The following is a 25,186-nucleotide window of genomic DNA, read 5'->3' on the forward strand; positions in this document are numbered from 1 at the left end:
CTGTATCTTGTCTTGTTCATTTTTTTCTCTGCACAATATCCCCTCCCCATAGGTCTCCCTATCCTTACCTTTGTTTTTCATTGAAGTTATCAGTTATCAGAGTGTATTTCGATTTGATTTGAATGATCTTATCAAGTTGTTCATAAAACTTTTTTACTATTTTATCCTTAGCATCTGATATTGATAAGCAAGCTGTAATTACTTTTACTGTGGTCTTTATGGTAAATAGTAACTATTTAGTATTGCAATATATAATGAACAAATGTCCAGAGAAATAATATTTCTTGATAAAAACTCACCTTCCCAGTTCATTTTATTGGTTCTCTAAGGCATATATGTGAGTTGTCTGTCCATTTCACTAAAACGTTCTTCTTCCTTTTGTACTCCTTTACAAAAGAATCTCAGGATTGAAAAATCCAACTTCTCCAGCAATTACAGATACTTGGGGGGCAGTGTTTGAGGATGTCATATTTTGAGTACTAAGATGAAAATGGTACACCAAATTAAAGTTTATCGATGGTCTAAAAAATGCATGATTCTTAGCAATCTTTGACCCTTGTGGATCACTCATCCCTTGAGAAGTAGAAAGATGCTGAAAAACCATGTTGAAGGACTTTCTTTTTTGAATCTTCATTGTCTGCATTTGATTGTTATATATACACATATACATAGTCAATACACTTATATTTTCAAATATAATTCATGTCAGGATAGTTGAAGGCACATGGCCAAGTAAAATAATTCTTTCGTATTCTCAAAATGTAAATCTGAAAAAAGCTACATGTCTGCAAAATACTTGGTAACTGTTATATGATAAATTGTCACTAGGTTATAGAATGCTAATTCAAAATATTGGTAGATTAAGTGTTATACTATATTCTTTTGAGAAAACTTCAGTTTATGCTTTCATAGAAAATGTACACAATAGTATATTTTCCTTTGAAGGAACATTAATTAAATTCTTAAATTTTCCATATAAGTTTCATTTGACCCGATAATATGTGGTTTTCTTTCCTCAGTGGTATATACAGATAAGTAACCTTGACTGACAGAAAAAAAATATAGCAATACTGGATTATCTGTTTAGTAGGGCAGTTTTAATCTGTGTCTATGTCTTGCTTTATCAGCACCCTGTAATCTTCCACAATCCTATTAAAACGACACATGACATTGACTATATTGTACCAGTAACTTAATGACTATATTTAGTTGAGGGAGTAAGGTTCCTTTGAGCCCCAAATCATTAAATGTTTGAAATTCCTTTTTCTAAATCTCTGAGACTTTTGGCTAAAACAGTCAATACCAACCTCTTCCTTTTCTTTTTCTTTAATGTGCTGTTGTTTTTGTTTTTTAATTTCAGGATTCGGCCCACAGGAAGCAGAGGCTACAAAGCTTTTAAGATGCTTGTAAAAATGAAAAGTATACTCAGACAGCAGGTAATGGGATGCTCCTTCCAAGATTCTCTTAATGTAAATCCATGATAGATGCAACAAAAAGCAACTTGCTTTTTACTTAATTAGAAAATTAAAGGGATGTGGGGGAGGGAGGAAGTACAGAATCTGAATACATCATATTGTCCTTATTTAATATCATTGTTTATATTTTGAAAGTACAATTTCATCTTTGGTTTGTGACTTTTTTTCTCAAGATAAGCAGTTTAAAAAGCTATAGTACATTTATCTCTATTGGTAAACTAGCATCAGACTATAGAAATTTACATATAAAGACAATTCTTAACATTCGTTTTAAATTGGGGGGGGGTTCCAAATTTTCTATTTCCCTCCTCCCTGAGACGGTAAGCGATTTGACATAGGTTATACACATTCAATCCCGCAAAACATATTACCATATTAAATTTGAGAAATTCTAAGCATGATTGGAAAAAATGAAGCAGATTCTCTCTAGTTCCCAAATCAGACCGCAATCATAAGACAATGAATTCACTTTTAGATCTCCAGATTGAAATAAAGCCTTATCTTGGATTCAGGATTCTGTTCATCTAAGTCTTTGCATGGGGGGAAGATCCTGGGACATGACTCCGAGGTTGACTGTGAAGTGTGTGCATGCACATGTGTTTGCACAAGCACATACACACAAATATATCACACACATACATATATGTATTACACATAGCATTGCATATACATGTAATGCATATATAAGTGTGTACACATGTATATATACACAATATACACATACAATATACACACAGGCGATAAAATAAATACACGTGTATGTGTATATATGTACACATAATTGCATGTACTGTATAGTGTCCATGTATGTACAGTGTTTTGTATATGTGTACATTCACGTATTGTATTGTGTCCACCTATGTGTAGTTTTATATACATGCACAGGTGCACATATGCGTTTTGGTTTTTTACTCTTTAAATATTGATTTTTTTTTTAAATATCATAGTCATTTCCCAATATATCCCTTACAGTACACACTGAAAAATTAAGCAAAATCTCTAGGCAAAGCAACCATATGTAATAATGTAAATGAGAAATGCCAAACACAATGCCTTCAGACCTCAAGTGGTCAACAACATTCCTAGGTGCCAAATGCTGCACAAACCAGATGTAAATGTGCTTAGGAAATATTTTAAAAAAGAAATAAAATTGCAATAAAGCAAAGATAATATATACATGTAGTAAATTCTCAATCTAAGTCGATATGGAGCCCAAAAGGATCTTTTGTAAAGTTTAATGGGCCCTTCCTTTCCATCTGAGTTTGACATCACCCATTTAAACAACATTCAGCAGCCTCATTTCTCAAGTAAGAGGAGGAATATTTCATCCTTTGTTCTCTTCAACCCTGATTTTTCATTGAAATTAATATGAGCCAAGCTGCATTTTAATGTTTTCATTTATATTATTATAGCCATGTGCATTTTTTTTCTCTTGGCCTTGCTTCTTTCTGCATAATTCATACGCTGTCCCATGTTACCCAAAATTCTTCATAATTGTCATTTCTTAGAGCCCAATAGTATTCTGTTATATTCATGTATTGCAATTTATTCAGCCAGCCAACATAGAGGGGGACACAGTTTGTTTTCATTTTTTCTACCACAAATAGTAATCTGTGACAATTTTGGCACAAAAACTTTTCTTTCTGTCACTGACTTTCTTGGAGAATTTTTTCAGGAGTGGGTCAAAGAGTCCCTCAATAATTCATTTACTCATTTTCTTACAAAGGAGGAAGTGTTTTTTGGATTAAGAGTTAGTGATGAAATCATACTTCAATATTCCCAAATATTTACTGTTTTATTTCAAAAAGTCCAAAATAAGAACAAATACTAAAAAATAAATAGCTCAATCTTAAAAACTGATTTTAACTACTGGTACAAAACATTTTACAAACTATTTCCCAGTTTACTCTCCACATTTTTTTCCTCCTTGCTTATCTCCTTGACTTGTGAAAAATTGACTATATATGCAATTGACCTATATGCAAGACAAATATGTGTTTTAGAGATTTAATTTGACATTGCTTTTAACTCTTCTCCTATTAGCCTGAGAACAAGAAAAGCAAGATTTATGAAACTATTACCTAATGAATTAAATAGCACTCCCTATGCAAAGTAAAAAGAGTTGCAAGATGAGTTCATTTAATTTAATTCTTAAGTGCCAAACCCAGATCCTTCATAATCATTCTAGTTCTCTCATTAAAAAAAAAAAAATACAATTAATGAAAGATGCCCAACCTGGTAAAGTCGTTATTTTATCAACTATCCATTTCACATGTACTGTGGTCTCTTATGAATTTAGGATGTTTTCAACTTTAGATGATGGTAAACCATTTTCAGTGAAGAATTGTTTAGTTTGAAGAATTTTAAGTCATAAAAAGCAGGGGAATAGTGGAAAAAGCACTAAACTTGGATGTGGATTCAAATGTTAGACTGCTCCCTTAGTCATGTGTAGGCCAGGGCCACCTAACCTATCAAGTTTCATTTGGGAAGGAAGGAAGGAAGGAAGGAAGGAAGGAAGGAAGGAAGGAAGGGAGGGGGAGGGAGGGAAGGAAGAAAGGAGGGAGGGAAGGAGGGAGGGAGGAGGGGGGAGGGAGGAAGGAGGAGGGAGGGAGAAAGGAGGAGGGAAGGGGAGGGGAGGGGAAAGGAGGGAGGAAGGGAGAAGAGGAAGGAAGGAAGGAAGAGGGAAAGGGGGAGGGAGGAGAGGGAGGAAAGAGGGAGAAGGAGGAAGAGGAAGAAGCGGAGATGAAAGAGAAAGGGATTTCCTTAAAGATTGTCTAATCAACATATGCAGAGGAAGAAGAAGGAAGGAAGTAGGAAAGGTGAGTGATTTAACTCAGTGCTTGACGGGAAAAGGGATGGAAGGGGGATTAAAACGGAAGGAAGGATTAAACGTTTGCAACTTGGGGGGGGAACCAGGACAAAACGAGGAGGAGGGAAGAAAGCGGCAGCAGCACGCTAACCTTCAGAGGTAAAGGGAGGACTGGGAGACATAGCAGAGCCAATAAATAATGGCCAGTGTGAAAGGTTTCAAACTTACAAACCAGCAACAGCTCCCTTCCCACAGCCAAGCCAACTGGAGACGGGAGGAAAAGGAGGGAACGCGGGGCTTCCACGAGTTGCCCTGCCAGTTGGGCGCAGGGAAAGTGGTCGAGGAGGAGGCCAAGGCCCCGAAGCCGAAGCCACTGCCCGGGGACGGGCCGCCGACCCCGACCAGGCGGTCCGGGCCTGGAGAGCCAGGACCGAGGCCCCAGCTCCCGGCGTAGGAAGGGAGGGGCCGAGACCCGCCAGCCCTTCCCATTGGCTGAAGGACCCGTGGGCCGCTGGCGTTCCCCTTAGGGCTGTAGGGGCGCGGGCTTAAGCTGATCATGCCATGGGGTGGGAAGGGCTTTACTCGGTGGTGCGGGGCAGCTGCGGAGCCCGGTCCGGAACATGGGGACGGGCGTAATGCCGCCGCCCGGACAGCCTTGCCTGCCAGGTGAGGAGGCGGGGTGGACGGGAAGGGCTGCGGCGAAACCGGGGAGCGGGACGCGCGTCCGGCGGGACAGCAGCGCCATTGGTCCGGGGCGTTGGAGACGCGTCCTCGCCTTCCTCACACACAACCGCCCATCGTCCGCCTCTGCTTGGCCAGAAGGAGAACCTTCGCTGCTTGCCTGTAGCCCGGGATTTCCACCCAGAACCGAGTCGCGCCTAGTTTAAAGCTCATCCGACCTTTGGACCAAGTTAAGTGTGTTCCTTTGCGTTTGAAAATTGCGCCTGGGGGGCAGCTGGATAGCGCAGGGTGTGACAGAGTGTCTGCCTCGAAGTCAGGAGGACTGAGTTCAAATCTGGTCCCAGACACTTCACACGTCCTAGCTGAGTGACCCTGGGCAAGTCACTTAACCCCAATTACCTCAGCCCCCCCCCAAAAAAAAAAATTGCGCTTGGGCTGGAGGGATGTACTTTGGGTATTCAAAGTCTCTAGTGTAACTCGCACTCCGAGACTAATTACGTTCCTATTGGGAAACGTAATTTCCTGGAACTGAATATGATCACCTTAAGAATATATAGGCTTTGTTTCTCCAACCAGTCCAGTACCTGGCCTGGAGGAAGCCCTTCTGTAAGAGCTTCTCGAGGGGTTTGGGATCTTGGGTCCTGCCCTCTCGCAGACACCGTGACATCAGGAGGTGCTGCCGTGACGCGCCAGTCATCCCGACACCTCCACTCATCCTGGACCAGATGGCTCTGAAAGAGAAAGGGAGACGGGTGACTCTGCACCCAGCATGCGCTTGCATGTTATGGCATCACCTCCCGGATGTTATGGTCGATAACTGATTGGCTAGATAATAGATTGACTAACTGAATGAATATTATATATTGATGAATATTACATATAATTATAACATGTATTACATATAATAAATATATAATATGCTGTATATTATATTATGGTCATAACGACTAGGACATTATAAATCGAAAGGAAAATTGAATTAGGCATAATTATACTGACCTGGTCTGTCCCCAAAGAAGATGGACTATGGGTGTGGAGCCTAAAATATACCATTAGATTTGGCTGATTTGTTGAACTGGGTTTTTCCTTCCTGTTTTGGCTTTTGTTCGTTATAAGAAAGGTAGATCTTCAGGTAGAAGAGAGGAAAACGTGTATTTTTGAATAAAATGATGTAAAACGAAGATCATTAATAAAAACATTTTAAAAGATTGAGTTTATAAAAAACCATAACTATCATCAGCTCCATTTTCCCACTCCAAACTGACAGGAGGAGTAAAATATTCCTGCTTTTGGCTGTCTTTGACTATGCTATCATTAATGAAATTTTTACTGAGAGAATTCAAGACTTGTTGAAATCATATACTTGCCCATTTCTGGATTTGTATTTGACATTTCATCTTGACACTGTACCCTTAAGACCTTAGACTTTGTTTAACTCCTAAGGGATGACAAATCACCTTTTCTAATTTATTTTTGTTTTTTGATACTTTCTATGAATTGGCTTTCTATGACTTGGTTTGGGACCCAGCCAAGTAAAAAGTCTGAAATGCAATCTAAAATGCTTTTAGGAAATAAAAGAAGAAAACAGGAATAATCACTGAAGTAATGGGTTTTTGTTAGGTTTTTAGGATGGAAGTATTCATAGTAGTTGTTATGGGCCAGAACTCTGAACATGAAACAAAGGATTCTTACAAGGTGCTAAATCAGTGGAATTGATAGAGACAATAGTTATCTAATTTAGCGTGGTTCAGTATGATTGATTTAATCCTACAAGCAGATGTTATGGGCCAGAACTTGAAACAAGGTACTAAGTGGAATTGAGGAGACAATGGTTAAATCTAGTTTAGCATTGATTTAATCCTACAACAAATAATGGTTTCCTAGTGATATAATGATTGGTGTATATTCAGTGTGGGGCATATAAGCAAGAAACTCTCAGGGCCAAAAAGACAGACACACTAGAAGCTCTCCGAGCCTCAGCCAAGATTCAGTAGGGGAGATTCACAAGCCAGAGAAGGCAGGCAGGAGCTCAAGCTCTCAGAACCAAGGCCAGACTGAAAGGCTCTCCAGAAAGCTGCCCAGCCCTAGGAAGGAGCTATTAAAGGATCTGGATTATAAGAAAGCTAGCCGAGCCCCAAGTGAAGGAGACAATAAAGGATTTGGACTTTAACCCCTGACTGCACTTGTGGTGATTACTGAACTGAAACTAAGGTGCTCCCAGAGACCCCAAGAAAACCCCCAAAAGAGAATATTACATTTTAGAGAGAATATTACAAGTAGTAATAGTAGTTCTTGTAGTAGCAGTAGTTGTTGTAGTTGTAGATGTAGTCACTGGTGTGGTGGTTGTAATTGTAGTAGTAGTAAAAACTGGTGTAGTTGTATCAGTAGCAGTAACAGTAGCAGCAGCAGCAGCAGTAATAGTAGTAGTAGTAGTAGTAGTAGTAGTAGTAGTAGTAGTAGTAGTAAATAGTAAAAACTGGCATTTATATATGATTTAAGATTGCAGAGTACTCTACCTTTTTTTTAAAGGATTCAAACAATGAAGGGTCCAGCAGGAAGGAGGGAAGGAAAGCAAATGACTGAATAGTACATAAACTGAATAACAGAGTTGGATAAATTGTCCTCCAGAGCTCAAGTTGGAATTATTTCCTGATACTGCATGTAATTTCAGACTTTTTCAGTAGGTTAGTTGGTTTTTTTTTGAACTGATTTTTTTATATTTTCAAAAATTCTTTATTAAAGAGTTGACTGTAGGGCTCCTGGAGATGGTAGGATCTACTGGAAAATGTAAATATTCTATTAAAAGATATCAAGTTTTAAAATGGAGTTATTTCTAAGATAATTCAGAAATTTGAATGTTATTTTTTTCCTTTCCTTAATAATAAACCAAAAGGCAAAGATTATTCCAAGAGGACCACTCAAGTTAGTTTGCCTAATGATCTGCATGGACTGGGTGTGTGGATTATAAATCTTAACCGTTTAAAGTATTTACAATGCTGAATTCATGAATGTCATTTAATTAGACATGATTAATCTTATTTCTCAGGTCCTTGTGCTAGAGAAACGGCCAGCAAAAAGGAAAGGGGACTGAGAAGATTTGGATTTTTACCTTTGAAGACTGAGAACCTAGATTCAAATTCTTTGTATATGTACAGTAGTCAGGTCTCTTAATCTATGGCTTTTTAAAGGCCCTTTCATTTTCAAATATATGATCCTTCTGTTGACCTAGCAGTTCTTCTACCACATTTTGAGATTATCAGAGGAACTGTAGAATGTACAAAATGTTAAGACCTAGACAGTCTGCTTATTATTTAGAATGGGTATCATCCTACATGAATCCAGATAGTACTTCTTTTTCAAAGCACTTTTAGATCTACTGAATTATTGTGTTTCTTCATAATATTCTTCAAGACTACCACTGTGAGAGCTGATCTTTGGATCAGGAGACGTAGGTTCAAGTGCAAATTCTAGCACTGAGCAAGTTTCTTAATCAGACTCATTTTTCTTAACTATAAAATTGAGATAATAATGATTCCACTCCTGACCTAAAAGGATTGTTATCAGGAAAGCACTTTTAAACCTTAACGGCTTACCTGTATCAGTGTGAGTTGTGATTTCTAATTACAAATGAGGAAACTGAGTCAGAAGTTAAATGACTAAGGTCACACAGCCAATTAGCAGCGTTGCCCAAATTCTGTGATAATTTGTTCTTCTACTTTTCTTCCTGACTACTATTCTTGAGCTCATTCACTCCACTATATACAGGGAAATGGTTCAGGTCTACGTATCTGAAAGTTCCTTATTATTATTTTTTTTTATTGTTGTTGTTACTTATTCTTCATTCTAGAAGATGACCATGGCATCATGCCATATAGCCCTGTGATAAAGCACAAGAATTAATATTTTCCACAATTTTGAGAAAATAAATCCTTCATATACTTAGAGAAAGAGATAGCTTGTGTACTGTTTTGAAAAAAAACTTTCTACCAAATTAATCTATTTAATAGCTTCTAGGCATGAGCTCCTTTTCCTTGATTATAGTTTGAATAAGTGTAGTGACCAGACTAAGTACTTAATAAGTTGTTAGATTAATTGGTATGGGAGGCTGCTGGAAACAAGGCAATTTATATTATTAAAACAGTTGCCTAAAGGGCCACAGACACTTACTAGCAGTGACTTTAGGCAAGTCATTTAACTGGATTATCTCTGAAAAAAAAAGAAAAAAAGTTGCCTAGAATACTGACAGATTTTGAATGAATGAATGAATCTCCTACATGGTTTCTCAATGAGACAGCATTTGAACTCAGCTTTTTATGGCCTCTACTCCAGGTCTCTACATCAAAATAAATAATCTCTTCACTGCTGTCCCTTGTTGCTTCCTCCTGCCACTGATATCTCCTCTTAAGCATCAGCTAATTAAATTATACTACAGTAAGAAATTGTTCAATTCCTGAGTCTGTGATGAGATGGGAGCCACTGAGCTGCCTTTTATTATTGTCCTAGTACAGAGTTCGTACCTGTCTCTTTCCCAAAATGGTGAAAGAAGTCCTTAAATGATCAAAGGTAATAAAAATGTCAGTTTCCTAGCATTGTTCATAGAATGAGCTATTTCTCTGAGTATACGATTTAATATAAATTGTAAATGACCAAGAAAATGACAAAAAGTGGCATGTGAAAGTAATCCTTCAATGAGTTGTAAAGGTCTTTTATGGTAGGGACCATTTTCATTTTTGTCTTGGTATCAGTGCCTAGGACTGTATCTGGTACAGGATAGTTGCTTATAAACTCGTGATTGAGTCTATTTCCTGCCCTTTCATCCGAAGGAATTTTTATCTTTGGTGATCTAGGGACATAAGCAATAGAAAGACCATAAAATATGGAAACTACACTAAAGGAGATACAGAATATGATAATTAATAGAGCGTGGGAGTACTTTGGATTCTTGACTGCATTCCCAGCTAGAGATTTTTTTTCTGAATGATAGCACCAGGTATTTAACTGTTTAACATGAGCAAAACTGATACTTGAGTTTTAATTTTGTTTGTATGGTTTGTATGCTTGTTTCTATAGGTTGTATTTAAAGGCTTTATCGTCCCTACCCCCAAGTCCTATATTTGGTGTGGGGTTTTGCCTCTAATCTTGGCGGTTGTGTGACCACAGACCAATCAATTAACTTCTCCAGACCCCACCTATAAAGTGCCTCACACTGCTACTTATAAAGATTAAAATGTTGTATGTTTAGATATCAATTATCATTAATTTCCCAAATTTATTTTATAATCTTTTCTTATTTCCTATCATTGAAAATTTTTTCATTGATATTATTTGTTTTTTATATCACTTTCCTTTAAAAATATACTCCTCATTCATTTTCTCTGTAGAAATGTATAAGAAAGAATAAAAATTAAAACAGCATTTTCTACATACCCATTGTATTCGTAGGATTTGGAGCCAGATATATCCTTGAAGATCATCTAATTAAAACCCTTCATTTTATTAATGATGATTTTCAAGCATAAAGATCATAACAAATAACATATCAAAACAGAGATTTAGACTTGGGTCTTCCAATTCTGAATCAAGTACTGCCCACATCCAGGAAGTGGAAGAGAGGCCCTGACAATGCTAACAAGAATAAATTATGATTTATCAAAGGAAGCAAATTGGCTTCATGATAAATCTAGAATTGTAATTCTCTAAGGAGAAATAGCACTACCATAAAGGCAATTTATGTACTTATGCTTAATTTTTTTTTCTCTTATTCAGAAAAAAAAAAGTTATTTTGTAGAAAGATTTTTTTTTTAAATAAGCTATTGCTTTAAAAAAAAAAAAAAGATTTCTATTGAATTCAACTGGGCAAGCATTTATTAAAGGCCTCTTTATGTGCCAGGTACTATTCTAGATACTGAACATACAAAGATAAAAATTAACACTTCTGGCTTCTAGGAGCCTAGAATTCTATGGCACATGAAAGGCAGGGTACAATATCTACATAATTAAATATCTAATATGTGAATGTAATATGAAAAATAACTTAACAGTAGTGGTAGAATAAGAAGTATAAGTGCCAGTTGATGGGGGGGGGGAATGATTAAAGAAATTGCAGTGTATAAATAGAATGGCAATATTAATGTTCCATACAAAATAACAAATATGAAGAATTCTAAGAGCTACAGAAAGACTTATTTGAACTGATATAAATCAAATTAAGGAGAACAAAGAAAACTTTTAACACAAAGAGGACAATAGTGGAGTGGGTAGCCACAAACAATATAATACCTCCCAAAAAGCATATAGACAACTTACTCTCTGGTAGGAAGGACTTAATCACTCCTTAGTCTGGGTTCCCAGAGGATTACCACCAGTGCTCAACCTACAACTTGAACTGTAAGTTTCATCATCTTTTTTCTATCTCAGGAATTATTCATAAAAGTTCCTTGATGATTGTAGCTTCTGTGAAGAACAGATGTTTCCACTGCTAAGTCGTTCAAGCTTTATTTGACTTACATCTCAGACAAATTAACTGAATGAACAGGTGGCTGGCTCCTCTGATTTTCACCTTCCAAGCTATTCTGCTTATTTAGGTTTATTCCTCTACAGCAACTATAGCATACATTACTTTCAGCTTTAAATTCAGTAGAAAGAGTTCTGAAATCCTTTCTATTCATATCTCTCTCCCTCTCCCTTCTCTCTCTCTCTCTCTCTCTCTCTATCTCTCTGTCTCTGTCTCTCTCACCATTTTTTTTTACAATAGTACCAATAATGATCATAATAATTGGTATTTACCTAATCTTTTGAATCCTTCAAAGCATTTAATTTACAACTCTTGGACAATTCCTGCAAATATTATAATCTCAGTGAGATTAAGTGATTTGTAGCTAGATTTGTAGTCATGTAGCTAAAAAGCATGAAAAATGGTATTTGAACTCTATCCTTTCTGAATCCAAGTTAAGTGGGTTATCCACTGTGCTCTTTCTCATTTAGTGAGACCGATGAGAATTGAATGCCTGTTTCCTCAGTTATATATCATTACACACTCATTACTTCCTGAGGTGATGATGATTAATTTACCATTCACCGGATTTCCCACTAAGTAACACTAAAATAAACAATTCCTCCATTTCTCTGTCCTTTTTTATTTCTTCGTGCTCTTTATGCATCAATCAAAAGTTAGCACAAAATGGAAAAAGTTCAGTTCCTGGAATTAGGAATCAGATTGGAACAGCTGGGATGCTTTTGACTCCACTCCTGCCAGGGATACTACCACATACTCTTGTTTGTTCTGACTTCCACTGTTTACAATGGATATTTGCACATTACAAAGATCATTTTATTTCCTACCCATCCTTCAACTTCACTTCTCCCTATAAATGTAGGAGACATTCTGCCATGACTACTTAGAAAGAACATTGTTTCCCTGCTATGGAATCCTCCTACACTGATTGCAGGGATGGAGTTTTTGAAATAGTTATGTTAACCACATATTAAGTGACATGAATGCTACTGGGGGTGGAATTTACTTGGCCAGTCTAGCCAAACGGCTTGAGTTGTTTCTGTTTTTTCCAGCTAGGAATGTAACTGCTACTGATTTGCTATGCAGAACCCCCCCCCCCCCTTACAATCACTTTAGGATTTGGGGGCTCAGAGAGGTGGGACTAGAAAGCAGACACGTTGCCTGTGTCGGCCTGCATGAAAGCCTTCAGTATTCCTTGCTAGGAAAAGACTGGTGAAAATCATAGAACAACACTGAAAAGTGTCTGAACTGATTAGAAATCTAATCAGAGTTGTTATAACGCCAATCAGGGGTCCTCAAACTACTGCCTGCAAGCCAGATGCAGCATCTGAGGATGTTTATCCCCCTCACCCAGGGTTATGAAGTTTCTTTATTTAAAGGCCCACAAAACAAAGTTTTTGTTTTTCCTATAGTCCGGCCCTCCAACAGTTTGAGGGACAGTGAACTGGCCCCCTATTTAAAAAGTTTGAGGACCCCAAATCATAATTTTACTCTTTTACTCTGCAATGTGGTTGATCTGCCAAATTCTGGAAAGTATTTTAAGGTTCCTGAAATGTCTAGAAGACACACACTTCTCGCTTCTCATCATTTTTGATACCTGTCTAAGAAATAAAATGAGACACTATCTGTCTTATCTGTCTTATTATCCTGGAAAAATAAATGGGCTAAGAGAAAGGAAACCACTAAGCTTTTCAATCTCACCATTATTTTAGACTTGAATATTTCTGCCTTTTCTAAATTCTTGATATAGCAGTACTCAGATAGTCATATAACAACCTGCCAAAGTTAGAATTATTTTGGTGTCTGAAAAGGGAAAGGAAGATCTGGGGAAAGAGGAAGAGAGAACACTAGGACTTAGAAGGAACTCGCCCTGCGGGTACTGGAAAGCCTCAGGATCTCTAGTAGACCAAATCCACTGGCTTTTTGCTTGCTTTGTTTCTGAGATGAATTTCTCAAACTGGGGAGGTTCTAGCCCATTCCCAAGGAGTTCAACTTCTGCCCCTGGGTATGGCTTTTGAACCACCTCCCCTTCCCCAATCCCTAGCAGAATGAAGGAAGGGGATGGAGGCAGAGGGAGGATGATAATAAGAGAAGGTGAACAGGAGTCATCTTCCTTGGTTCTGGAAGTAGACAAGAAATTAGCCAGAGTGGGGAGGTCACTGGTGGCGAAAAACTCCACAAGGGAGCTTGACCTGAATTGATAGGGCTCTGACATGGGTAGCAGAAAGAGCTATGCTCACCTCCATGTTGGGTGCCCAAGGGAGAAAGCCCAGATTCCATTCTCTAATATAATCCTGTGCTCCTTATGGGGAAAGTATAGATTCTCTACTGCTTTGATTTGTTTTGATTTGATTTGATTTCTCTACTGCTACTGATTTGTTTATCAGATATTAATGAATTTTTCTTTGAATAAATACTTTGAGAGGTATGTTTGCGTGCTTAAAAAAAAAAAAATTAATTATTTGGGGGCAGCCAAGTGGTGCAGTGAATAGAGCACCAAGCCCGAAGGCAGGAGGATCTGAGTTCAAATCTGAACTTAGACACTTAACACTGCCTGGCTGTGTGACCCTGGGCAAGTCACTTAACTCCAATTGCCTCGGCAGAAAAATAAAGTAAAAATAACCATCTGTTGCCCTTTGAGCATATCTATTCATTAAGTCAAGTATGAATACTCTTGAACATGAACATAAGGTCCTTTACTATCTTCATAATTAAGGTAAAGCAGACATAACTTTGTTAAAATTCAATTGCTACTCTGCCTTTTTGTTCTAAAATTTTCTCCATGTCAATTCAATTGAATTCAACAAAAACTTGGTAACTGTCTATTGTGGGAGATGCAAAGATAAGAAAAGGCACATTGACAGATAACAATAATTTCTTTGCCATTTAGCATTATCTCACTATAAGGAATTTGGGGGAGTTTTTCTAATACTTGAAAATCTCATTTAACATTTAATATTTATTTATTATAATAATACCAAATATTTATTGTTTAATGGAATGAATTCAATTGAGTCATTTGTTCGTTTAGCTTTTGGTACATTAAAAAAAATCACAGATACACAACTCAATTTGGTATTAGGCTTAATTTCATTTAGAAGGAAAGTTAGAAAACCTGAGGATTTGTTCTCTTCAGTTAACACTGGTATGAAAAAGTAAGTACAGTTGACTGCTTTGGGAGAATGCTTTCTTAAATCGCCAAGTAGATGATTTAGGTTCCTTGTGGAATAGTTATTATTTGTTAAATGAGGCGAATGTGCCAAGTGTTCTACCCAATCCTAGAGGAAACTATGGGTTGGAAGAAAGAGCTTTGGGGTCAAGGCTTGATTTCAAGTCCCAGCTCCAAGACTTAGCTATATGACCAGAGGCGTGTCCCTTAAACTTTATCAACTTCAGTTACCTTAAATATAAAATGGAGATAATACTATTTACACTTTCAAAGTGATCCAAAAGGTTATGGAAAGATACTGGGTGGACCAGGCGTGAGTACACATTCTTATTACCTCTGCTGGGGTTGTTGGAGGCTGATGAATCACTTGTGCCGGGGCGTTCTGAGTTCAGTAGCAGTATGTCAACCATTTGGGTATCCACGCTGAATTCAGAACCTTTGTGGTGAGCAGGAGACTAGCGGGATGCTTAAGGACAGAAACAGGACAGTTTAAATCTTCAGGTTGATCCGCAGTGAGATTGGATCCAAACCACTAAATTAAACCTCGATGAGACAGGGAGACTGAATGACTCCACTCCTTCCCTTCCAAAAAAAATAAAGTAGTATGTATAAGTCAGCTGCATCACCAGCAAGGACTTCTAGCTCTGAAGGTTGGCAGGATGAACAGTTTATTTTCAGTCATTTTTCTGTTGCATCCAATTCTTCTTGACCCACCCCATTTGGGTTTGTTTGTTTTTTGGCAAAGACATTGGAGTGGTTCACCATTTCCTTTCACAGTCATTTTACAGATGTGAAAACAGGGTGAAATGACTTCTTGAGGGTCACACAGTGACCTGAAAGTCAGATTTGAACTGAGGAAGATCTTTTCCTGACTCAAAACCCAACCCTTTATAAAGTACTGGAAAATGAATATTGGGTCCAATAGCCTTTAAGGTGCTGCATAAATATCAAAAAGAAAAAGAGGAAAGTCTCTTGGATGTTTAGTAGATCCTTTATGGCAGAGAGAAAGGAATGGGCATGAATTGCACTAGATGGAAAGGTACTGAGGGGTATCTTTCCTATAAAGGGAAATACCTACACTGAGGAAATCATATATTCCCTGAAATATAAGACAAGGTACCTAGCTCTGAGGACTGTTGTGGAACCTTAAGGTAAAATGTTAAGAAGGTGGTATGAATGGGTGCAATTATTATTCCTCTGTCTGGTGAAGGTGGGCATGGAAGACTCAATAAAGCACATTTTCATCTCTGTAAGGTCTCTCCTATTTTTCTTCTTCTAGGCTCTGTGCTCTCTCTGGTATGTTCCAATTCCTACCAGGCATGGTGCCAGATCACCAATGTGTCACAGCTAAAGGCTTATGTCACTCAAGAAAACCAGAATTCCAGTGGAACAAACCTGAGCATTTCTACATCTGCCGAGAACCGATACAGCCTCTTTCTTGGCTTAGTCCTGGCCATAAGTTCCAGTGTGTTCATTGGCTCCAGCTTCATACTGAAAAAGAAGGGACTCTTAGAACTGGCTAAAAAGGGAATAACCAGAGCTGGTAAGAAACTAATGCCCCAAACAAATTATAACTTGCTTTTTTGTTCTTCCTCCCTTCTTTTCTTCCTTTTTCCTTCTTTCCTTTTTCCTTCCTTCCTTCCTTACTTCTTTGCTTCCTTCCTTCCCTTCCTTTTCTTTCTTGCTTCCTCCTTCTCTTCCTTCCTTCCTTTCTTCTTTCTTTCTCTTCCTTCCTTTTTTCCTCCTTCCATTCCTCCCTCCCTTCTTTTCTTTCTTTTTCTTTTTCTTTCTCTCTCTTCATTTCTTCTCTTCCTGTTTTTCTTGTGGGTTTGCTTGCTTTCCTTTTTCCTTCCTTTCTTATTTCTTCTCTTTTTCTCTCTTTCTTCCTGTTTTGCTACTGCAGTTATTTTTCTTAAGAAAAATTTTAATTTAAAAAAGAATATAACACTCTTGATGGAAGGGGAGGATGTAGGTTTTAAAAGAGCCACTATATGAGACTTCAGAATAAATAAGTCTAATGACTTAAACTTTACTATTCAAACCACTTAACTGTAAAGACCTTCCTTTTTTAAATTTAAAAAAATTTCAAAAAACTAACAGATTTTAATTAAACCTTAGGGAATTATTTTCTTTAAAACTATTGCAGTATCATCTTTAAAAATAAAAGATTACATAATATTCATTTAAGTTGCCATCTGCCATAAGATTTTAGTATTTAATGTTAAGGAATTCTCAATCTGGTAAAAACCTATGGACCCTTCTCAGAATGTTTTTTAGGTGCATAAAATAAAATACATATGATTACAAACCAGTTGCATTGAATTTCCCATCTAAATTCACAGACTCCTTGAAACCCATCCACAGATTTTTTTGAAGTCCATTGATTACTGATTAAAAAAAGAAAAGAAAAGAAAACACTGATCAAGTAGAATTCCCCTCCCTCACTTTACAGATGAGGAAACTGACACCCAAAGAGATAAAATGCTTGTTCAGAGTTGTAGCTCAAGTTAGCAGCACAGCTAATACTTGAACTGTGGTCTTTTGAGTCCTCATTCATTACTCTTTCTACTGTATCATATCTGCCTTAAAAAAAAAAAAACATATATAATTATATTAAGTCTCGACTTAAATCATTCAGAAAGCCTTTCCCAGTGGGATTGATAAGTGGTTCAGCATCCCCAGATTTGTTCTTTTCTAATTGGAAGACTACCTGTCTATGCTAAAAGCAATCTCTTCTCCTTATAGATGGAGCTAATCACAGGAAAGACTAAATGTGCCCTTTATCCTCATTTCTTTTTTCTCTTTGAATATCCAGAAGCAGAAAAAAGAAAACTTCAGATATTTTTGGGAAATTACTGGTAAAACATTTGCTAAAAAGGCTTTGTCCCCATGCCCTATTTTTTCCTCCATATTAGGTAATTGATTCCAATAATGGTCCTCTGAGTTGGGGTTTCATCACTTTCCATGTTAAAATTTGGTTATTTTTCTAGGTCAAGGTGGACATTCTTACCTGAAGGAATGGCTGTGGTGGGCAGGATTACTCTCAAGTAAGTTTCCATATAGCTGTGTGAAATTACAAAAATCAAGAGTATATTTTCAGAATTTGATAAGAGTAGATTATCTCCATGGTAGAGATTATGTCCATTTACCAAGCTTCTATGTAGAAGTAGCCAATGTCTATAAGAAAGGGGATTGAACCTGATTTCACTGGTTTCCCAGTTGAGGAAACCCTCTTTACCAATAAAAGTGTGTCTTCTCAATTTATAATCAAAGAAAGTTGCCTAAAACATCAGGGTAAAATGATTGCTCAGAATAACACAACTGACTGTCATAAATAAAAAAACAACATGTATGTTCAATCATAATATTTCATCATATGTCTCAAATGACTTTTATTTCCTTTGTATTATCTCTACAGACCAGGAGTAATGAAGGGAAGAGATATGCGAAGTGTGATAATCAGACGTGTATTTCCCCTTTTAATTCTTGCCTCTCACACATTTTGAAAAAAAAACCAAGACCAGGGTGTTCTTCAAAAATTTACCTATATTTTTTTCCTGCTCTGAAACTCTAATTGTGCCATTAATATAGCTAAGTGCCCCTTTTTCTTGTTAAAGTAGAATCATAATTAAAATAAGTCAGAGCTTGCCACATTAGTACCTTTCAACTACTTGCAAATCACTTTGTTAGGCAAAGGCTTGCAACTTTCTTGTTGTTTTACATTCTAGAGCAGTGGTTTTTAGGAATTTTGAGGACTTACTTACAGAAGGGAAACATTTTAGATTCAAATCAACTTTGCTACTTATTAACTTTGACATTGCAAGGTTCAGAATCTTAAATATGAATATAAGTAGCTAATCTATGAATTCAGATTTCTATATATCCTATTTTTCTAAAACAATGTATACTTGGTAGGTTAACTAGGGGGAAAAGAGCCCTTTCATCTAGAGACAAAAAAGGAAAATGTGTTCTATGGGAGGAAGTGATTCTGTTAATGGATTTTTGTTTATTCTGAGTTAAAAATGTAAGGCATATATGGAGTTTGAGGGTTAGGAGGTGGAATTTATCAGTTGGACATCTAAAAGTATGTGAGCAAATTTCCAAAGGGTAATGGGACAACACTTTGGCCCCGAATCATCTCAATTGACAGCAAACTTCTAACTTTTATCCTTGCGTTAGAAGTCAATTATATTTTTGGTTAAAGGAGGATTAATTTTGGAAATGATTTTGTGAATTTTTAAATAATGCGCATTTGAAGACATCAGCCACCTAAAGATTAGACTGTTCTATGATAGGTTCCATAGAACCTCACTCCTTAACTCTCCTCACTCTGGATTCCAGTGAAACTGGCTTCTTTGCTATTATTCACACAAGACCCTCCTGTCTCTTAGCTGTGTTCATTTTCACTGTTTGGCCCCCAGATCTGAAATGTTCTCTCTTTTCATTTCTGCCTTTTGGCTTCCCTCAAGTCCTGGATAAAATTCTACCTTCTGCAAGAAATCTTTCCTGATCTTAATTCTGATGTCCTCAACTTTAATTCTAGTACCTTTCTCATGTTAGTGATTTCCAATTTACCCTTTTTCTATTTTATTTGCATGTAGTTGTTTTTATGTTGTCTTCTGTGGTAGACTGAGATCTTTGGGAGCAGAGATTGGTTTTTGCCTCTCTCTTTATCCCTCACATTTAGCAGAATAAGCACTAACTAAATGTCTTTTAATAGGCTATTACCTACATCACAGCATGGGTTACATCCGGAAATCTCTCATTTTGCTAACTCCATTCTTTGTTTTATGAAACAGTGAAGCTTCTTAAGGGGGAAGAGAAATGACACTTGGTATTCCCCATGTCTTCCTTTAATAGTTTCTTCATTTGGTTACCCAGATGCAATTGGAGCTGTGTTTTAGAGGTCTTTTAAATTCATATTAATCTATCTTGTTTTTGAATGTAATTATTGGTCGGTTTATGTTAGGTCAGTTTTATTCCTTGATTTATTGTAGGGGACAATGTGTTCTGAAGGTTTTTCTGGATTCATTTCAAACCTCAACATTTTCATATACGATTTGTTCATTTTTGCTTAGACTAAACCTTGGTATGAATTCACTACTTTGTATGTGTTATTTTTTTATTTTCTAATAAATTAACATTCGTGTCAACAATTCTGTTTGCTTTATAGTGGGACTAGGAGAGGCTGCAAATTTTGCTGCATATGCTTTTGCACCTGCAACATTGGTTACCCCTTTGGGGGCACTGAGTGTTCTTATAAGGTATGTGAGATTAAGGAAGAACTACTTGTAAGGATGTTTCATGCCATAATGATCTTAAACCATAAGACTATACATGCAAACAAGCACACACACGCTCATATATACATTTCTATATATATATACGTATGCATGTATTTGTATGTGTCTCTATATACAGGTCATATATATATATATCAGAGATACAAATAGAAATATTTTTCTCTTGGGACACTACACACAGACATCATTATATACTTGGTTTTCTACTAGACTTAAGCTGAGCATATTTTTTGACATTTCTTTCTTTCTTTTTTCTTTTTCTGAGGCAATTGGGGTAAATTAAGTGACTTGCCCAGGTTCACACAGCTAGAAGTTGAGGCTAGATTTGAACTTGGGTCCTCCTGACTTCAGGGCTAGTGCTCTATCCACTGAGCCATCTAGCTGCTCCTTTGACATTCCATTTTACAAAAAATTCGGCCAAATTCAAGCTTACTTAAGCTATTACTCATGATAGTGAGTGAATATATTTTGAATAAATCACAATAAATCATGAATAAATATTTTTTAAAATACAGCATTCACTTTTTGAACTTTTACTAAATTTTTTTTATTTGCTTTATTTTTTTTAGAATTCTTCTGATTTCATGTTATTTGCCAATTTAAATCAAACTCAAGTGAAATTTGATAGGATCCTACAATTTGAGCTTGAAGGAACCTTGAAGACTTTCTAATTCAAACCTCACCCCATTTTACAGATAAAGAAACCGGTACCCACACAGATCAAGAGAAATGCTCAAGCTCACACAATTAGTAAAGTAATAGATACAGAATTTGAACCCATGTCCTTTGACCACAAATCCAGAGCTCTTTCTTCCGAATTGGGGGCTTGAACTGAGTATTAAGCTCATGGATGAACATGGCTCCAATTTTTCTGAGTTTGCTATTATTTTATTCCCCAACACATGTATTTTGGCAGGAAGGCATAACGCCTTTCATCTCCTGATCAATGCTGTTTTTCACTCCTTTTCTTTTCCCTTCTTAATCCACAATCATAGGTTAACCCCCAATATAAACCATAAGCCTCAGCTTCCTATGTTTTGCTGGGTTTTGTATACATAGTATGCAAGTCATCTTCTCTAGGCCTTTCCTATACTTGTATATCCTAGGATGAATAGTCTGTCACAGGGATAAAATATTAAAATAGAATTGAATAGAATGAGGTTTGGACTTTCTGCCACTTTTGCGATGAAAAATAGGAATGTTAGAAAAAATTGTTCAAGATTTTTCAGTAGTTCACAAAATGATTAAAACAATCATTTTCAACTTTAAAACTTTCCTTAAAAAACTGAGATTAAACATAGGTTAAATCAGAGGTGTTAAATGAACAGCCCAAAGGGCCACATTCAGCTCGCAGCACTCCCGAGTACAACCCAAACCATTTTAAAATATAATTGGGAAATATTTAACAAAATAAAAATACAATAAGATAATGTTAATACATGGTTTTAAAAGTAAATCTGCAGCTGACAAGGATCCTTATTTAGAGCTTACTGGTTTCTGTTTCGGTTAAATTGGAGGAGCTTTCAAAACATTTCATATTGATCAAGATCATTTGGTTAGGGTACAGAATAGCCTGTGCTATATTGTGACTGTGTAAACACTATGTAATCAAAAATAAGTTGAATCAAAATGATTGGTTCTTGTTTTTTCCCTTTTCATCCCTAATAGTGCAGTATTATCAGCCCATTTTTTAAATGAGAGACTGAACATTCATGGGAAAATAGGCTGCATGTTAAGTATCTTGGGGTCAACTGTGATGGTTATCCACGCCCCCAAAGAAGAGGAAGTCACATCTCTACACGATATGGAAATAAAACTAAGAGATCCAGGTCTGTAATTAAAACTCTATTAACACATATTTCAAATTCTACTTCATTTTCTTCCCCTGGCTATGGTGTTTGTAATTTGTTCCTTTTTCTACAAGGAGGGAAGGGCCAGACTTGGGAATCTATTATGGAAAATACTTTTTACCAATACAGATTGGCATCTTATGTCATTTATAGTCCCAGAGAAAGAGATTGGGGGACTTTCATGTCGTCAAATAGAATAAAATATCAGAATTCAGCTCTGGGTCTTCCTGAGTCTCAGATTGACTGTCCACTCACCAATGAGATACCTCTTAGATATCTTTTATTATAACTATTCTGTTCCTTACTAGCCTTATTAAGGGGATTATAAGTATTCTTGGGCATGACTATTAATTGCCTAGAAAGACAAAACATGATACTTATTATCAACATTACAAGTTAGGAGATGCTTTAATATTTTGTTTCTGGTTCCAAACTAGTGGAAACAATGGCTTCCTAACTTAATAGAAGCAAAATGATTTTGCAAAGCATTGCCTAACTTTGCTTTTTTTTTTTTTTCCCTCTCTTTCTTTCCAAACAGCATTTATTTCCTTTGCTGTGATCGTAATTGTGATCTCTTTGGTGCTGATTGTGGTCATTGCTCCCAAAAGAGGTCAGACCAATATATTAATCTACATTTCCATTTGTTCAGTAATTGGAGTATTTTCAGTTTCTTCTGTCAAGGGCTTAGGACTTGCCATCAAGGAGCTGTTGGAACAGAAGCCAGTTTACAAGGATCCCTTCGTCTTTATTTTGTTGGCCACAATAATAATCTCAGTCAGTACTCAGATTAACTATCTCAACAAAGCATTGGATACCTTCAATGCATCTCTAGTGACTCCTATTTATTATGTATTCTTCACATCTATGGTGGTGATGTGTTCTGCCATCTTATTCAAGGAGTGGTACAGTATGACTGCCGGTGATGTCATTGGGACCCTGAGTGGATTCTTCACCATTGTTATTGGCATCTTTCTTCTGCATGCTTTTAAAAACACCGATATTACCTGGAGTCAATTGACAGAGACTTCCAAAAAAGCCCAATTATCTCCATATGTCAATGAAGATAGACACACTTTATTGGAGAACGTAGACTGTGACGATGATCTCACTTTATTTAATCGGATGGACAATCGGGGTCGCTGCTGATCTCCTGGATGAACAGTTTTGAAGAGGGGAAAAAGGAATGTATGCTTTTTTTAAGAACCATCGAAATATTCAGCTGTATATTTTTCATGTTCACACATATGAAACCTTTGTATTTATGTTTTGGAAGAATAGCCATCTTCAATCTTCCCACCTAAGGTAATCAATGGATAATTGGAATTTCAGTCCAACATTCTAAACAAGTAATTAAGGGGTTTTGGGGTTTTTACAGGTCATTCTCTGATCAAGTTTGTTTGTTTTACCATATTCATAAAAGTCTGAAGAATTACAGTTTGCTTTCCTATTATAGAACCAACACATGTAAAGGGGAGTCTAGCAAAACAAGCATCTCATAATGCTGTAAAAATATTATAGTGGCAACTGTGGAATATGACAATATGGGCTTTTGTTCAAGGGTTCAGAGTGTATTTGAATTTTGAATTTTATTTTTCAAATTGAAAAAAATCTGAAGAAAACCTGTAATTTTTCTATGGGATATACATATCTTCCCTCTAAGCCTCAGAAAAAATACTATTGTGTTTTATTTGTGTAATATTATGTTTTGTTTTCAAAACTTCTCCACAGAAGATCTCTGACTTCTCCACAGATATTATTGCCCAATTGTTCCTCTTTACAATTTACATTCCTTAGTTCCTTATTTTTTTCTTCCTTGGGAACTTTGTGAGTTCAGTGGAATTGCTGTCTTATTTCTTTAGAACAAATGGCCCTGAGGTATGTTTGTCACATGTGAATATGGCACAAGTAATGTCTCCGTAGGAGAACTCCATTAATACTTGATTTTTATGTTTTGACTTACTTTATACTTTTGGTTTTTATACAGAAGAGTGTAAAGTTGCTAAAGATAAATATTAGTCCCTTCTAATCACAAAATAAAACTTTTACATGAAAGAAATATTAAGCAAGTGAAAGAGAATCATCCTAATAAAGAATTCTATAAATCTGGTAGCATTTTTGGATCTCTGGTCTGACTAGGATAGAAATATAGACTTACATGATAGGTCCTTTTTTTTAAATATGTCACCAAGTTAGATTGTTTATAGCATCTTCTGTCCCTCAGCCTGCCCTCTAAAAACAGACTAGATTTGATACTTTTCTATTAGGGGGGAGGAATTCAAAAGTATCTCTTCTCCTAAAATGCTAATGGTTTGTCATAAGGTTTTTTAAAAATAAATTTTCCACATTAAATCACCAAATTTCAAATTATTTTTAATTCCCTACTCTACACTAAATGGAAAAAAGAAAATGGAAAGAAGATCGATGTTCTTTGCATTAAGATAAGTTAACTTTGGTTCAATATGTACAGAAGTTCTGATGATTCAGAGTATAAGAAAACCATAAATGGGAAAAATGGCTTCTTTCAAGAATACTTAAATGTACTCATATAAGGAATCTCATTTGTTATGCTATAAGGTTTTTCTTAATGTATAGTAAGTAAATTATTTACACCAAATCCCTTTTCTCTAAGGGATTTTTAATAAGCTATTTTAAAACACCCAACTTTATGGTGTATGAAAATTACCATGAAATCCAGAATTTATCATTTTAAGTAATATATTAGCTGCTATTTTTTGTGAATTCTGAATTGTGATAAATGACAGGTTATAAATCTTGTCTTTTTTAAAATATATAAATCCAATAACAATTTTGTTGTTTTTTAGCAAAAGTTTTCAGAGGGGTTTTATTGTTTAGTTTAGTTTTAGGTGGTTTAGATTATATAAGACCTGGCAGTTTCCTGTAAAGATTAATCAATTAATGCAGACACTTTAAATGACTTTTAGCATATCTGGCTTCCATGGATTTTTAGCACCTTATGCAAATGTGCAAAATAGCCATACGTGTCCATGGATTCTAGATTAACCATTGATAGTCAGCTACCTTTAAATACCCATTCATTCTTAGATAAGCCTATCTCAAAGGTTTTCCCATTTGAGTTGATGGGATCTTCTCTGAATTAATATTTTTAAAAAGAATTCTTTTATGCACTGAAAATACTATTTTGGGAATGGCTGAATAAATTGCATCTGAATATTTTTGTGATAGAATACTACCTGCCAAAAAGAATGAGCAGAATGATTTTAGAAAAACATGGAGAGACTTGCATGAAATAATGCTGAGCAAAGTGAGCAGAACCAAGAGAATATTATATGCAGTAGCAGAAATATTGTTCAAAGAGTAACTGTGAATGACTAAACATTTAAATAATATGAATATTTAAATCAAT

At 36.2% G+C, this 25,186-nt stretch overlaps 1 protein-coding gene across 1 annotated transcript; it reads left to right on the forward strand.

Annotated features, from left to right (window-relative positions):
- The first annotated feature begins 4,904 nt into the window (after nt 1-4,904).
- Nucleotides 4,905-24,969, forward strand: NIPAL1 (NIPA like domain containing 1). The gene is made up of 6 exons (XM_031943496.1): nt 4,905-4,950; nt 15,928-16,191; nt 17,639-17,695; nt 19,822-19,912; nt 21,620-21,780; nt 22,340-24,969. Exons 1-6 carry the CDS (start codon nt 4,905-4,907, stop codon nt 22,945-22,947), a joined length of 1,227 nt encoding a protein of 408 aa, XP_031799356.1. The 3' UTR covers nt 22,948-24,969.
- Nucleotides 24,970-25,186: the final 217 nt, after the last annotated feature.

Source organism: Sarcophilus harrisii, chromosome 6 (genome assembly GCF_902635505.1).
Source record: "Sarcophilus harrisii chromosome 6, mSarHar1.11, whole genome shotgun sequence".
NCBI classification, from domain to species: domain Eukaryota; kingdom Metazoa; phylum Chordata; class Mammalia; order Dasyuromorphia; family Dasyuridae; genus Sarcophilus; species Sarcophilus harrisii.